General features: G+C 42.5%; 1 protein-coding gene across 1 annotated transcript in view; it reads right to left on the bottom strand.

Annotated features, from left to right (window-relative positions):
- Positions 1–16,181, bottom strand: part of LOC106065137 (sodium channel and clathrin linker 1-like) — a 46,286-nt gene extending 30,105 nt beyond the window's left edge. The window contains exons 1-2 of the mRNA XM_056039009.1: positions 15,859–16,181; positions 12,936–13,024 (exon numbers count right to left, since the gene is read on the bottom strand). Coding sequence (XP_055894984.1) covers positions 12,936–13,024; positions 15,859–15,943 — 174 coding nt within the window. The 5' untranslated portion in view covers positions 15,944–16,181. The remainder of the gene's footprint in view (positions 1–12,935; positions 13,025–15,858) is intronic.
- Positions 16,182–16,569: the final 388 nt, after the last annotated feature.

Here is a 16,569-nt window from a genome sequence, read left to right on the forward strand (position 1 = left end):
CAAATAGCCAATAAATAGGCAGACACCTGAGGGAGGCTGCGGATAAATAAAGACAAGTTAGGACTGTCTCTCATACATCTTATCGATGCCCTCGTCTGAGGTGCATTCGTCAGATTGGTAAAATTGCTTTAGAGCATAAAGGGGAGATGATGACAAATGGGATTTGGAAAATAGATGGCAGGTAGTAGCAATATAAAAATGTACATGAAAGGGAACGTAATAATATAAAAATGTACATAGAAGGGGAAATAATAATCTCAAATAAACAACACAGGTGGATAGAGAAAGAAAAAGGGGGGGGGTGAGTTGGGCGGTGGTCAGCGATCCAGATGGTTTGTTTACATATGACCGTGGGTCGAGAACAATGGAGCGTGCTTGAATGTCCCTTCAAGCGTCGCACTCTCATTAGAGTAAAATGAGTAAAGGGGAGATAATTCGTTACATGGGAGATAACTCGTATCTCTCTTCTAGACGCAGTATCAGTGCGCTAGTAAGATTATCAAGGCGGCCAACCGAGATAAAGGAAATAAAATAAGATGTACAAATATATACATGGTTGCATCAACTATCAATTGAGCAACGTAGCATTAACAGGGTAATGCAGTATACAAATAAATACATAGAACATGTTTATGTTTTCTACTTACGCCAGTGAGAAATACACAATGCACTAATTAAATATAAATGAACTAAGCAAAATACACATGATAAAATCCAATGGAAATATACACAAAAGTAATTGAGATGGAACTTGTGATTAAGTTCGGCTTACCACCAGGTATTCCTCTAGGAGAAAGAATGAGTGATATAGTCCAGACTCGATAGCTCAGCTCGAATGAGAAAGAGAGGGTGATTTGAGTTGGTTTACTATATATATATATGCCTGAAAAGTGTGGGCGGACACCGGAAATGTCCTAGGCTAAGAATTATCTTACACGTGGGTGAAATCCGACAAGAGCCGCACCTTGGAGTATCACGCGGTGTGTTGACCAGGGTAATCTCTTAGATCAAAGAGAGACGTGAGAAAAGGGGGGGGGAGGATTAGCTTGCATTCAAACCAAGGTGGTGTCAACCGCGGCTGTCAGACATCCTGTCGATAAGATCAAGGTCTGAGCGTATCTTTGCCCCGGTCAAGGGAAGATAAATGAAAGGACTGGCCTAATTTTCTCCAAGGTGGTGGACTAAGTCTAGCCTGGTAGAGAGGAAAAGGTGTGGCGGGTGAATGATTTAGGGGTTGGATGGGGAAATAATTAAAATAAAATAAATAAATAATGAAAAATAATAATTAATGCTGTGATAAATTTGAGTGACTCTGACAGCGAGTTTTTGACTTGTCACATACGCCGCCGCCAAGATGGATCTATCGCAGAAAGATCCATAAAGTGCGAGCAGACTGATGTCACTCTAACTTTAAGATCAGTTGTTATCACAGCATTAGAAAAAAAATCTGGGAAAATAAAGGGATAGCCATGCCAGGAGGAGAGTCTGTCCAAGTCAGTCCGTGGTCTACTTTCCGTCCCTGATAACGTAGTCACCTGGGTGAAACATTTGGGGTTGTTCGGGAGAGTAGATTGGGCGATTGGGTGAGTAATAATTCCTTCCTGGGGCGGATTGGGGAGGGTGATTGGGGCTTAGGCGGGGTGCCCAAGGCACGTGTGCTCGTTGGGGCTTGCCTCCGAAGCCGCTGTGAGGCGCTTCTTTACGAGAGTAAGTAGTCAGCTTACCTCGGTATCGTCTGACACGATCAATGTCAGGGAAGAGTGGCCTGATAAAGAATGTGGAGTTCTGCCGGAGAACGTCCCCACGAGTGCAATAATGTGGCTTACATCGTGGCTTCCTGACATGGTCAATGCCAGGGGAAAGTCGATATTGAATGGTGGCTGAGGAGCCATGGTGAGAAGTGTTTTCACGAGCGCGAGGGTTCGGCTTATCTCGTGACTTCCTGACACTATCAATGCCAGGGGGAGGTTGATTTGGAATGGTGGCTGAGGAGCCATAGGGAGAAGTGTTTTCACGGGCGCGAGGGTTCGGCTTACCTCGTGACTTCCTGACACTATCAATGCCAGGGAGAGGTTGATTCGGAGTAGTGGCTGATGAGCCATGGAGAGGAGTGAGTCCATGAGAGCAAGGGTTAATCTTACCTCGGGGCATTCTGACACTGTCAATGTCAGAGGAATGTTGCTTAATTTTGGCTGAGTATCCTGGGTCAAGTAGACCCTCACGAGTGCGCGGGCACACTTTAACTCGTGACTTTCTAGCAGTGTCAATGCCAGGGCAAAGTGGTTTGAGCTTCGCTGATGAGTCAGGACCGGGCGGGTGAGTGTGGCGACCAGGGCTTCCAACCAGCTGGTTGCTGCCACGTTTCTGCTTCGTCGATCTACCGACGGGCAGAGAGAAATACGGTTTGTTGACTACTCCAAGAGGGACATATTTGGAGCCTAGAATGAAGTCATATACTGGCGTGTCCATGACGGCGGCGTCGATGGTGCCATGTACGTATCTGCACTCCACGTGCACCCTCGCGACAGGTAGAACCTGCGGGGGAGTGCCACGGTCAATAGACTGGATTGTCACTGTTCCACCGGTGAGATCCGATGGGTCAATCAGCGCCCTATTGATTACCGCGCCAAACGAACAACCTGAGTCGTATAGGCCCAAGACTTCAACACCGTTGGCCAGAATGTTCTCTACTCCCGGAGGAGAGGAGATGGGGTGAGGTAGCACTGGTGGGAGTTCTGGTTGGCCGAGATCAAAGGCAGTAGGTTGAGGAGCCACGGCCATCGTGGAGACGAAGTATGAGTCCTCCTCCGGTTGGTCAGAAGGATCGATCGCGGAGGGTTGAGAGACTGGCGTCACCGTAGATAGGGTCCGTGGGGCCTGCTGCTGCCGTTGTGGGGTGGGTCTACTGTCACGCGCGCTATGACGTAAGTCACGCTGAGAGTAGTTGGACTGGTTATAGCGAGACTGGTGGTTGGGGCGGTTATTGTAGTTATGAGGGGCTGATTGCCGGCCTGGTGCCTGGTTGTGCTGGGGAGTTTTAGGAGCGAGGTTGGATTGAGCAGGAGAAGTTGGTTGGTCTGTTTGCTGGTCTGTCGCGGTTGCTTTACCTTTTAAGTCCTTTCGGGCGTTCAAGTACCGGTCAGCGGCGGAAGCTATGTCAGCGGGTGCTGTTGCTTGTTGCTCCTTGACATAAACTCTGACCTCTGGGGACATGCATTCTAACAGCTGCTCAGAGAGTACGAGGCATGCTAGGCCATCAAAAGTCTCTGGCAATTGGCTGAGAGCGTGCCACCTGATAAGGTACTTGTCCAGCCTTTCGCAGAGGTTACCGTAGGTCTCTCTGCGTTCGAGGCGTGACCCTCTGAACTTTTTGTGGTAGGCCTCGGCAGTCAGCTCGAACTGGATCAGCAGCGCCTGCTTGAGGGCTGCGTAATCTTCTCGCTGGCCGGAGGGAAGTTTGGAGTAAACTTCGTAGGCTTTGCCTCGGAGGCATTGGGATAGCCGGAAGCACCATTTCTCCTCTGGCAGACCGTAGAAGCGCGCTACTTCCTCAAAACGGACAAGATAAACTTCGATGTTCTCTGTCTTGTCGTCGAAGTGCTCCATTGGCATGTGGGGTAGACCGTTCAAGGAACTTTGAAAGGATGCTGGGCTAGCTGGGCGAGACTCAGAAGAAGCCTGGCGGGCGGCCTCGTTCTCTTTGTCCGCGGCTATCTTTTCTCTCGCCGTTATTTCTTTCTCCTTCTCCCTCAGAGTTATTTCCTTTTCTCGCTCTGTGACTTCCTTAGCAATAGCTATTTCAGCTTCCTTTCTTTCTCTTTCTTTAGCTATTTCGGCTTCCTTTCTTTCTCTTTCTTTAGCTATTTCAGCTTCCTTTCTTTCTCTTTCTTTAGCTGTTTCTGTTTCCCTTCTCTCCCTTTCCATAGCTATTTCATGCTCCCTTGCCAGTTTTTCCCGTTCCTCTCTTTCAAACGCCTCAAATCGTGCTCTCACAAATTCTTTCCGTTCTGCCTCATCATCAAATATGGAGGCTGCGGCATCTTTCCATTCAGCCATTCTCTGCTTCATGTCAGAGTCCGCTTTGGAGCGTGTGCCGCTGGCCATAATGATGAGGGGTGGGCGATGAGGGGTGCTGGGATGGTGGAAGGGCAGATAGAATGGATAATGGGATTGAGCTAGACTTAAAGAAAGTGGGTTAGCGAAAGTGAGTCGCCGGTTATAGGAAAGAGTGCGAAAGGAATGTGGTGTCTGCCTATGTTAATCACAAATTCCTGCAATGAAATATTACAAATAAAATGCAATAAATATAAAATATAAAATATGACAGAAGTGACACTCTTGAAAATGCGAAGTGATGATACTTATAAATATTCTTAGAAAAATTATTGATAGGAATTTAGTTATTGCTGCCTGTTCGTGCCTGCTGTACTATGGGTTAAATCCACGGACGGGCTCGCCAAAATGTGACAGGTGGGGAAATGTGACGTGTGTTTGGCACGTTTTATGTCTAGGGGATGATTATTTTTAATGCTATCACACCCCCACTTATCAGCATATGAATCGGGAGCAGACACGCAACGAGACAAAGCAATGAAAGATAGATACAAAAGTTAAAATAAAGGATATTTATTTACATAAATATACATATAATAATAAAAAGGGGGAGGGTTTGCATCTATCTCTAGGATATTCTATGTTTAATCATCACTCTTGCACATAATAAGAGAGTATGTCACTTTGTCCTCTGACTTAGCTGGTTGTCCTGTTGATGTCGCAGCTGGCTGTGTCCTGACTTGAGGTTCTGCAGCTGGAGGTGGCGCTCTAGCGGATAGAGGGACGCCGGCGATATAGTTCTTGTGGAGTCTCAGTCCCAAGTTCTAGTATCTGTAGTGGGCACAGTAAGGCGGGTGGCCGGATACCGTGGGCACAAGGTTACTGCGGGCAGAGCTGATCTGCCGTGGGCAGCGTAGTTGACAGGATATGTCCAGTGAGTTGCAGAGGGTTGGCGTAGCTATGACGTCTCACACAGATCTGGTCTATAGGGACGTCGCACCTAATAGCTTGACAGGTGGGCTGTCGAATAGGCGGGCAATGCCGATAGCGCCAAGTAGTAGAGTTGAGTAGATCTCAGTAGGCAAATGCAGCGCTGAATAGCACTAAGCGCAACTGCCGGTAAATAGATCGTTGATCCAATAACTAGGCAATAGGTGATTCTTGATAGCAACTAGGCAAGTGCAGCGCTGATTAGCACTAAGCACAACTGCCGGTAAATAGATCGTTGATCCAATAACTAGGCAATAGGTGATAGGCAAATAGGCAGGTAAGTAATCCGATAAATAGGCAGGTCTCAGCAGGACAGTGCAGTGCTGGATAGCACTCAGCACATGAATAGGCAATAGTTGAGTGGCGTCGAATAGACACTGAACAGCAAATAGCCAATAAATAGGCAGACACCTGAGGGAGGCTGCGGATAAATAAAGACAAGTTAGGACTGTCTCTCATACATCTTATCGATGCCCTCGTCTGAGGTGCATTCGTCAGATTGGTAAAATTGCTTTAGAGCATAAAGGGGAGATGATGACAAATGGGATTTGGAAAATAGATGGCAGGTAGTAGCAATATAAAAATGTACATGAAAGGGAACGTAATAATATAAAAATGTACATAGAAGGGGAAATAATAATCTCAAATAAACAACACAGGTGGATAGAGAAAGAAAAAGGGGGGGGGTGAGTTGGGCGGTGGTCAGCGATCCAGATGGTTTGTTTACATATGACCGTGGGTCGAGAACAATGGAGCGTGCTTGAATGTCCCTTCAAGCGTCGCACTCTCATTAGAGTAAAATGAGTAAAGGGGAGATAATTCGTTACATGGGAGATAACTCGTATCTCTCTTCTAGACGCAGTATCAGTGCGCTAGTAAGATTATCAAGGCGGCCAACCGAGATAAAGGAAATAAAATAAGATGTACAAATATATACATGGTTGCATCAACTATCAATTGAGCAACGTAGCATTAACAGGGTAATGCAGTATACAAATAAATACATAGAACATGTTTATGTTTTCTACTTACGCCAGTGAGAAATACACAATGCACTAATTAAATATAAATGAACTAAGCAAAATACACATGATAAAATCCAATGGAAATATACACAAAAGTAATTGAGATGGAACTTGTGATTAAGTTCGGCTTACCACCAGGTATTCCTCTAGGAGAAAGAATGAGTGATATAGTCCAGACTCGATAGCTCAGCTCGAATGAGAAAGAGAGGGTGATTTGAGTTGGTTTACTATATATATATATGCCTGAAAAGTGTGGGCGGACACCGGAAATGTCCTAGGCTAAGAATTATCTTACACGTGGGTGAAATCCGACAAGAGCCGCACCTTGGAGTATCACGCGGTGTGTTGACCAGGGTAATCTCTTAGATCAAAGAGAGACGTGAGAAAAGGGGGGGGGAGGATTAGCTTGCATTCAAACCAAGGTGGTGTCAACCGCGGCTGTCAGACATCCTGTCGATAAGATCAAGGTCTGAGCGTATCTTTGCCCCGGTCAAGGGAAGATAAATGAAAGGACTGGCCTAATTTTCTCCAAGGTGGTGGACTAAGTCTAGCCTGGTAGAGAGGAAAAGGTGTGGCGGGTGAATGATTTAGGGGTTGGATGGGGAAATAATTAAAATAAAATAAATAAATAATGAAAAATAATAATTAATGCTGTGATAAATTTGAGTGACTCTGACAGCGAGTTTTTGACTTGTCACATACGCCGCCGCCAAGATGGATCTATCGCAGAAAGATCCATAAAGTGCGAGCAGACTGATGTCACTCTAACTTTAAGATCAGTTGTTATCACAGCATTAGAAAAAAAATCTGGGAAAATAAAGGGATAGCCATGCCAGGAGGAGAGTCTGTCCAAGTCAGTCCGTGGTCTACTTTCCGTCCCTGATAACGTAGTCACCTGGGTGAAACATTTGGGGTTGTTCGGGAGAGTAGATTGGGCGATTGGGTGAGTAATAATTCCTTCCTGGGGCGGATTGGGGAGGGTGATTGGGGCTTAGGCGGGGTGCCCAAGGCACGTGTGCTCGTTGGGGCTTGCCTCCGAAGCCGCTGTGAGGCGCTTCTTTACGAGAGTAAGTAGTCAGCTTACCTCGGTATCGTCTGACACGATCAATGTCAGGGAAGAGTGGCCTGATAAAGAATGTGGAGTTCTGCCGGAGAACGTCCCCACGAGTGCAATAATGTGGCTTACATCGTGGCTTCCTGACATGGTCAATGCCAGGGGAAAGTCGATATTGAATGGTGGCTGAGGAGCCATGGTGAGAAGTGTTTTCACGAGCGCGAGGGTTCGGCTTATCTCGTGACTTCCTGACACTATCAATGCCAGGGGGAGGTTGATTTGGAATGGTGGCTGAGGAGCCATAGGGAGAAGTGTTTTCACGGGCGCGAGGGTTCGGCTTACCTCGTGACTTCCTGACACTATCAATGCCAGGGAGAGGTTGATTCGGAGTAGTGGCTGATGAGCCATGGAGAGGAGTGAGTCCATGAGAGCAAGGGTTAATCTTACCTCGGGGCATTCTGACACTGTCAATGTCAGAGGAATGTTGCTTAATTTTGGCTGAGTATCCTGGGTCAAGTAGACCCTCACGAGTGCGCGGGCACACTTTAACTCGTGACTTTCTAGCAGTGTCAATGCCAGGGCAAAGTGGTTTGAGCTTCGCTGATGAGTCAGGACCGGGCGGGTGAGTGTGGCGACCAGGGCTTCCAACCAGCTGGTTGCTGCCACGTTTCTGCTTCGTCGATCTACCGACGGGCAGAGAGAAATACGGTTTGTTGACTACTCCAAGAGGGACATATTTGGAGCCTAGAATGAAGTCATATACTGGCGTGTCCATGACGGCGGCGTCGATGGTGCCATGTACGTATCTGCACTCCACGTGCACCCTCGCGACAGGTAGAACCTGCGGGGGAGTGCCACGGTCAATAGACTGGATTGTCACTGTTCCACCGGTGAGATCCGATGGGTCAATCAGCGCCCTATTGATTACCGCGCCAAACGAACAACCTGAGTCGTATAGGCCCAAGACTTCAACACCGTTGGCCAGAATGTTCTCTACTCCCGGAGGAGAGGAGATGGGGTGAGGTAGCACTGGTGGGAGTTCTGGTTGGCCGAGATCAAAGGCAGTAGGTTGAGGAGCCACGGCCATCGTGGAGACGAAGTATGAGTCCTCCTCCGGTTGGTCAGAAGGATCGATCGCGGAGGGTTGAGAGACTGGCGTCACCGTAGATAGGGTCCGTGGGGCCTGCTGCTGCCGTTGTGGGGTGGGTCTACTGTCACGCGCGCTATGACGTAAGTCACGCTGAGAGTAGTTGGACTGGTTATAGCGAGACTGGTGGTTGGGGCGGTTATTGTAGTTATGAGGGGCTGATTGCCGGCCTGGTGCCTGGTTGTGCTGGGGAGTTTTAGGAGCGAGGTTGGATTGAGCAGGAGAAGTTGGTTGGTCTGTTTGCTGGTCTGTCGCGGTTGCTTTACCTTTTAAGTCCTTTCGGGCGTTCAAGTACCGGTCAGCGGCGGAAGCTATGTCAGCGGGTGCTGTTGCTTGTTGCTCCTTGACATAAACTCTGACCTCTGGGGACATGCATTCTAACAGCTGCTCAGAGAGTACGAGGCATGCTAGGCCATCAAAAGTCTCTGGCAATTGGCTGAGAGCGTGCCACCTGATAAGGTACTTGTCCAGCCTTTCGCAGAGGTTACCGTAGGTCTCTCTGCGTTCGAGGCGTGACCCTCTGAACTTTTTGTGGTAGGCCTCGGCAGTCAGCTCGAACTGGATCAGCAGCGCCTGCTTGAGGGCTGCGTAATCTTCTCGCTGGCCGGAGGGAAGTTTGGAGTAAACTTCGTAGGCTTTGCCTCGGAGGCATTGGGATAGCCGGAAGCACCATTTCTCCTCTGGCAGACCGTAGAAGCGCGCTACTTCCTCAAAACGGACAAGATAAACTTCGATGTTCTCTGTCTTGTCGTCGAAGTGCTCCATTGGCATGTGGGGTAGACCGTTCAAGGAACTTTGAAAGGATGCTGGGCTAGCTGGGCGAGACTCAGAAGAAGCCTGGCGGGCGGCCTCGTTCTCTTTGTCCGCGGCTATCTTTTCTCTCGCCGTTATTTCTTTCTCCTTCTCCCTCAGAGTTATTTCCTTTTCTCGCTCTGTGACTTCCTTAGCAATAGCTATTTCAGCTTCCTTTCTTTCTCTTTCTTTAGCTATTTCGGCTTCCTTTCTTTCTCTTTCTTTAGCTATTTCAGCTTCCTTTCTTTCTCTTTCTTTAGCTGTTTCTGTTTCCCTTCTCTCCCTTTCCATAGCTATTTCATGCTCCCTTGCCAGTTTTTCCCGTTCCTCTCTTTCAAACGCCTCAAATCGTGCTCTCACAAATTCTTTCCGTTCTGCCTCATCATCAAATATGGAGGCTGCGGCATCTTTCCATTCAGCCATTCTCTGCTTCATGTCAGAGTCCGCTTTGGAGCGTGTGCCGCTGGCCATAATGATGAGGGGTGGGCGATGAGGGGTGCTGGGATGGTGGAAGGGCAGATAGAATGGATAATGGGATTGAGCTAGACTTAAAGAAAGTGGGTTAGCGAAAGTGAGTCGCCGGTTATAGGAAAGAGTGCGAAAGGAATGTGGTGTCTGCCTATGTTAATCACAAATTCCTGCAATGAAATATTACAAATAAAATGCAATAAATATAAAATATAAAATATGACAGAAGTGACACTCTTGAAAATGCGAAGTGATGATACTTATAAATATTCTTAGAAAAATTATTGATAGGAATTTAGTTATTGCTGCCTGTTCGTGCCTGCTGTACTATGGGTTAAATCCACGGACGGGCTCGCCAAAATGTGACAGGTGGGGAAATGTGACGTGTGTTTGGCACGTTTTATGTCTAGGGGATGATTATTTTTAATGCTATCACACCCCCACTTATCAGCATATGAATCGGGAGCAGACACGCAACGAGACAAAGCAATGAAAGATAGATACAAAAGTTAAAATAAAGGATATTTATTTACATAAATATACATATAATAATAAAAAGGGGGAGGGTTTGCATCTATCTCTAGGATATTCTATGTTTAATCATCACTCTTGCACATAATAAGAGAGTATGTCACTTTGTCCTCTGACTTAGCTGGTTGTCCTGTTGATGTCGCAGCTGGCTGTGTCCTGACTTGAGGTTCTGCAGCTGGAGGTGGCGCTCTAGCGGATAGAGGGACGCCGGCGATATAGTTCTTGTGGAGTCTCAGTCCCAAGTTCTAGTATCTGTAGTGGGCACAGTAAGGCGGGTGGCCGGATACCGTGGGCACAAGGTTACTGCGGGCAGAGCTGATCTGCCGTGGGCAGCGTAGTTGACAGGATATGTCCAGTGAGTTGCAGAGGGTTGGCGTAGCTATGACGTCTCACACAGATCTGGTCTATAGGGACGTCGCACCTAATAGCTTGACAGGTGGGCTGTCGAATAGGCGGGCAATGCCGATAGCGCCAAGTAGTAGAGTTGAGTAGATCTCAGTAGGCAAATGCAGCGCTGAATAGCACTAAGCGCAACTGCCGGTAAATAGATCGTTGATCCAATAACTAGGCAATAGGTGATTCTTGATAGCAACTAGGCAAGTGCAGCGCTGATTAGCACTAAGCACAACTGCCGGTAAATAGATCGTTGATCCAATAACTAGGCAATAGGTGATAGGCAAATAGGCAGGTAAGTAATCCGATAAATAGGCAGGTCTCAGCAGGACAGTGCAGTGCTGGATAGCACTCAGCACATGAATAGGCAATAGTTGAGTGGCGTCGAATAGACACTGAACAGCAAATAGCCAATAAATAGGCAGACACCTGAGGGAGGCTGCGGATAAATAAAGACAAGTTAGGACTGTCTCTCATACATCTTATCGATGCCCTCGTCTGAGGTGCATTCGTCAGATTGGTAAAATTGCTTTAGAGCATAAAGGGGAGATGATGACAAATGGGATTTGGAAAATAGATGGCAGGTAGTAGCAATATAAAAATGTACATGAAAGGGAACGTAATAATATAAAAATGTACATAGAAGGGGAAATAATAATCTCAAATAAACAACACAGGTGGATAGAGAAAGAAAAAGGGGGGGGGGGTGAGTTGGGCGGTGGTCAGCGATCCAGATGGTTTGTTTACATATGACCGTGGGTCGAGAACAATGGAGCGTGCTTGAATGTCCCTTCAAGCGTCGCACTCTCATTAGAGTAAAATGAGTAAAGGGGAGATAATTCGTTACATGGGAGATAACTCGTATCTCTCTTCTAGACGCAGTATCAGTGCGCTAGTAAGATTATCAAGGCGGCCAACCGAGATAAAGGAAATAAAATAAGATGTACAAATATATACATGGTTGCATCAACTATCAATTGAGCAACGTAGCATTAACAGGGTAATGCAGTATACAAATAAATACATAGAACATGTTTATGTTTTCTACTTACGCCAGTGAGAAATACACAATGCACTAATTAAATATAAATGAACTAAGCAAAATACACATGATAAAATCCAATGGAAATATACACAAAAGTAATTGAGATGGAACTTGTGATTAAGTTCGGCTTACCACCAGGTATTCCTCTAGGAGAAAGAATGAGTGATATAGTCCAGACTCGATAGCTCAGCTCGAATGAGAAAGAGAGGGTGATTTGAGTTGGTTTACTATATATATATATGCCTGAAAAGTGTGGGCGGACACCGGAAATGTCCTAGGCTAAGAATTATCTTACACGTGGGTGAAATCCGACAAGAGCCGCACCTTGGAGTATCACGCGGTGTGTTGACCAGGGTAATCTCTTAGATCAAAGAGAGACGTGAGAAAAGGGGGGGGGGAGGATTAGCTTGCATTCAAACCAAGGTGGTGTCAACCGCGGCTGTCAGACATCCTGTCGATAAGATCAAGGTCTGAGCGTATCTTTGCCCCGGTCAAGGGAAGATAAATGAAAGGACTGGCCTAATTTTCTCCAAGGTGGTGGACTAAGTCTAGCCTGGTAGAGAGGAAAAGGTGTGGCGGGTGAATGATTTAGGGGTTGGATGGGGAAATAATTAAAATAAAATAAATAAATAATGAAAAATAATAATTAATGCTGTGATAAATTTGAGTGACTCTGACAGCGAGTTTTTGACTTGTCACAGTCTGGGAAACCCAAAATTCTCGACCTGTATGGCGACATATATGCACTACGCAAGACAGCAGGGTTTCTGTCCAGGGCTTTTGCAAGAGAGGATTTGAACCTCTCAAGCCCTCACTCTAATGGAGTTTGATGATGATGATGATGATGATTTAAATTGTTTACATTTAAACAATCTGAACATTAAAAATTAAAATAAACTCCATAGAATCCCAAATGGTGCTGGTAAAGTCATTGGCAAAAAACAAACCCCATTTGAACAGCTGTTTGAGACAAACATCCAGAAAAAAGCTTAAATATTCTAGAAATAAAAAATCACTCTTGGGTCAGAATTTTGTGATTTTACCATCACAAAAGAGATACAAGACACCGATAGCAAAGACAAACAGACACAAACACTCTTTTGCTCCCCTGGCAATCAAATCATTAAATAGATACAATCTGATATAAACTTTTCATATGTTAATTATGAGCGAATCGGGTGTGAATGTACATTTTGGTTTTTTATAGTTACAATGTTTTGTTTGGTGTAATACACAAATTGTAAGGCAAATTTCCTTACGGACAATAAAGATTATTATTATTATTATTATTAAATCAAATGATCAAAATTTTAGTTGAGTTTGGTTAAGTAATGGTTACTGGTTGACTAATTGGTAACTGAAATGGTTAACAACTAGATGGCAACCAGTACAAAGTTTGAGTAATACATTTTAAAAATATATATTTAAATTACCTACCCTTAATTGGCTTGTATGTAGAAACACATTAACTTTGTCATCTGTGAAATTTGTTTGATATTGTGCATGATATTCACTCAGTTTGTTAGCTAAAGAGAATAGAAAATATAAAGAACAAAAGGCACTCATGAAAAATAGCAACAAATGAGAAAAATATAAAAATTGAAAATGGTATATAAGGAAGTGCATGATACTGAATTTAAAAACAGAAAACTTTCAGACATCTCTGCAGCTATGTCCAACACCCTGAGAAGAAATGTTATTGAAATATTCAATCATGCATTCTTATTTTTAGAATTAAAACTTCTGTAACACTAACTGCTTTATTAGCATCTTGGGCTTTACGTCTGTCCATTTAAAGATATTTGATTTCAGCATCAACTTTATCATGCTTATTATTTGATGGCTTCTGAACTCTTTCTTTTTAAATAACCTATATGTTATAAACTATTGTCTTCGAGTAAGCTGATTTAGAAAGAATGACTTAATCTATACCCTTTCAGGATAATGTTAGGGAAAAAAAACTATATATAAATTTGATAATTCATATTAGAATTATTACAGAAAATTCTAACCAGCCAGTTTTTATTAAAAAACACATTAAAAACACTGTTAAGATAATGTTTTGACACAAAACTTCAAGCCAACTGTTGGTTTCCACTACTGCTTAGTTTGTTCTTTTGGCACAGTTGATGTTGAGACACAAGTAGCTAAAATCTGTAAATCATGATCTAAAGTATTCTTTTAAAGAAATATACTTAAATAGATATAAATCTTAAGTCTTCTTTTTGTGATCAATACTATAGTTCTAGAACTAGATAGATCAATTTAAAAGATGATTGTGTTGAATAGTTAACAACAGAGAGCAATCTTCTTTATATAGACTCTCTATTAAAAAGAAAATGAAGTTTTTCCTAATTAACTCATAATATTTTAAAATTTTTATTTCATTTTGCTTTGCCTTTTATAAATTCAAAGTCCTCTTTTGAAACTGTTCAATTTGATACATACTTTTGTATATGAATTCACAATATTTTCTGAAATATTAACATTTAAAAAAAATTGCTTCAGTTTTTTTTTAATTTCTCTAGATCTAGACTTCGGATGCTTTGGACAAATTATATTTACCATTATAACTCATTTTGGAAAATCTGAAAAATTGCTTACATGTTCTGTTAGTTCTAAATGTCATTGTACAAGGCAAGTGAAATGTTGTAAGCCAGTGACATAAGTAGTGTCAAGTTTTTTCTTTTGACATCATTCGAAACTTTCATTCATAAAATATGTGTATTTAATTTTACGATTATGAAACATGTTTAAACCAATATAACTGTCGACCTTGAATTTTCATGATGTGGCCAATGAGTTGAGAATTTTTTTTCTCATTTATATACACATACCTTGAAATTTTAAAGAAATTTGTTAGATTTAAAGCGATTTATACATGTTAGGTGGCACAGGATAGTGGCTTCGGCCAAATATTCTGCCATTTTTCACTATTCTGCCATATCCAGCTCCAGCTGAATGTCACTGCAGGATAGTTGGCCGGATAGTAAAAAGTAAACCTTGTAACTACAAGAATATGTATAAATTCAAATTGTTGTTCCATTAATGTTTGTTATAGAATGTATTAACATTTAAAACATAATAATGTACTTAAAAGTAGGGCCTGTATGAATATGCACCAAACATATCTTTTATTACAAAGACAAGCTAGGCGTGTTAATATAAATAGAAATGAAACTTTACATTAACAATGTGCTTTACACACAGTGCTGCAATGGCTGGCACATTTTTCACTTTGTTTGTCTTGACCTTTGAGTGGGTTATGCAACATGTTAAGATGTTAATTCCTTGACTATGTCACGATCACCATTTGAAATTGTTGTGTAGAGCTGTGCATTGCACTTGGAACCCTAAAAATAAGGACAGGCCGAGGCCAGCAAAAGCGAACAAGAGCTCCCTTTCACCAACCGGAATGAGCAGTAACTCTGAGTGAGTAGATCTATACAACTCGTAAACGGTAATAGTTTAGATGCCCAGATACCTTTACTGACCACCATGTTGTTTTTAAGCATATTTATCTCCCTTATCTATATTAAACTTTCAATAACTTTTTTTTAAAGTGATTTTTGTTTTTATGCTGTCAACTTATAAATTTTTAAGTGTATTTACTGAAATGAAGGTCTAAAAAAATGTTAATAATAAATTGATGAAGTTGTTTCTTCATTTTTTCAATAACTTTTTTAAAGAGAGTTTTTTGTTCTTATGCTATCATTTTAAATGAATTTTAATATTAGATCTATATATAATAGCTGCTAGAAAGAAAGACAAAACAGCAACAGAAAAAAGTTGACAAGTAATTCAAGGGAGATAGTCTAGTATTAAGCCTTAAAACTAAAATGGCGTATTTCCAATGACAATATATGGTAATTTAAGAAAGAAAACTTTAAAATAGATCTATATTAGTATATATATATTTTAAAAACTATTTATCTCAGACAGAGGAAATCAAATTACATATTTGTAATCTGCATTTTTTTTCTGCATATTCTTAAAATATAAGAGAAACCTGATTTAGCGTGTCTAGTCACGTAAACTAATACCAAATTAGTGAAATACTTCAAATAGTGACAGTGACAGTGTGACACTAACAGTAATTCTGAGTAATGACAGTAATGACAGTGGCACTGTCAGTGCAGAGTGCTGAAAAGACTGATTATAAATATAAAATTATCGATTATGATTCATTATAATTATAATTGATTCAATGCAATTATAATGAATCATAATCGATAATTTTAAATTTATAATCAGTCTTTTCAGCACTCTGCACTGTCATTACTGTCAGTGTCACACTGTCACTATTTGAAGTATTTCACTAATTTCAGACACTAAATTCTAAATAAAGTGACTAATCTACCTTGATCTTTCGATACTTCCTCTAGTTCTATATCAAGATCTTTGCGTGGATCTAGATATGGATCAACAGGATTAGATCGAGGCATTTCTAATATATACCCGTAAATTAGATCAAGCGTCTAAGTCTAAAGTCTAGATCTAAAATCTAGATCTAGATCTAGTACCAGGTTGCTAGGCCGGCCATAGATCTAATAAAAATAGACGTTATATTAACTTTTCGCCAATTAGATTTAAATGTTTTATTCAACCACTATTTCAATTTATCCACATGAGGAAACACAAAACCCCAGTGCAAAGTCCTTCAACCCCCTGTGTAACAAAAGTGGCCATCATCGAAACACGATGGACGAACTATATTTCATCATCATTATTAGTATTCCTTTGGGTTTCTCATGGAACATAGGGCCTCGACAAAAACACGCCACTCTCCGCGGTCTCTTGCTAGTTTTTTTTTATGGTTTCCCACAGGGCCGGTCTTTGGCCACTGCAACCTATGCGGTCGCAGTGGGCCCCGCTCTTTCATAGGCCCCGCGCGATGCGAATTCTAGGTGTAAATTATTAAATTAAACCATTTTAACTTATTACTAAAACGTTCCTGGAATTCTCCTGAAATTATAAAATATACGTATAAGAAAAAGTCATGAAAATCTCCTGAAATTATTTAAATCTTTTTAAAACTGATGCGAATCTCCTTAAAAATGACAAAATTATC

Source organism: Biomphalaria glabrata, chromosome 8 (assembly GCF_947242115.1).
Source record: "Biomphalaria glabrata chromosome 8, xgBioGlab47.1, whole genome shotgun sequence".
NCBI lineage: Eukaryota > Metazoa > Mollusca > Gastropoda > Planorbidae > Biomphalaria > Biomphalaria glabrata.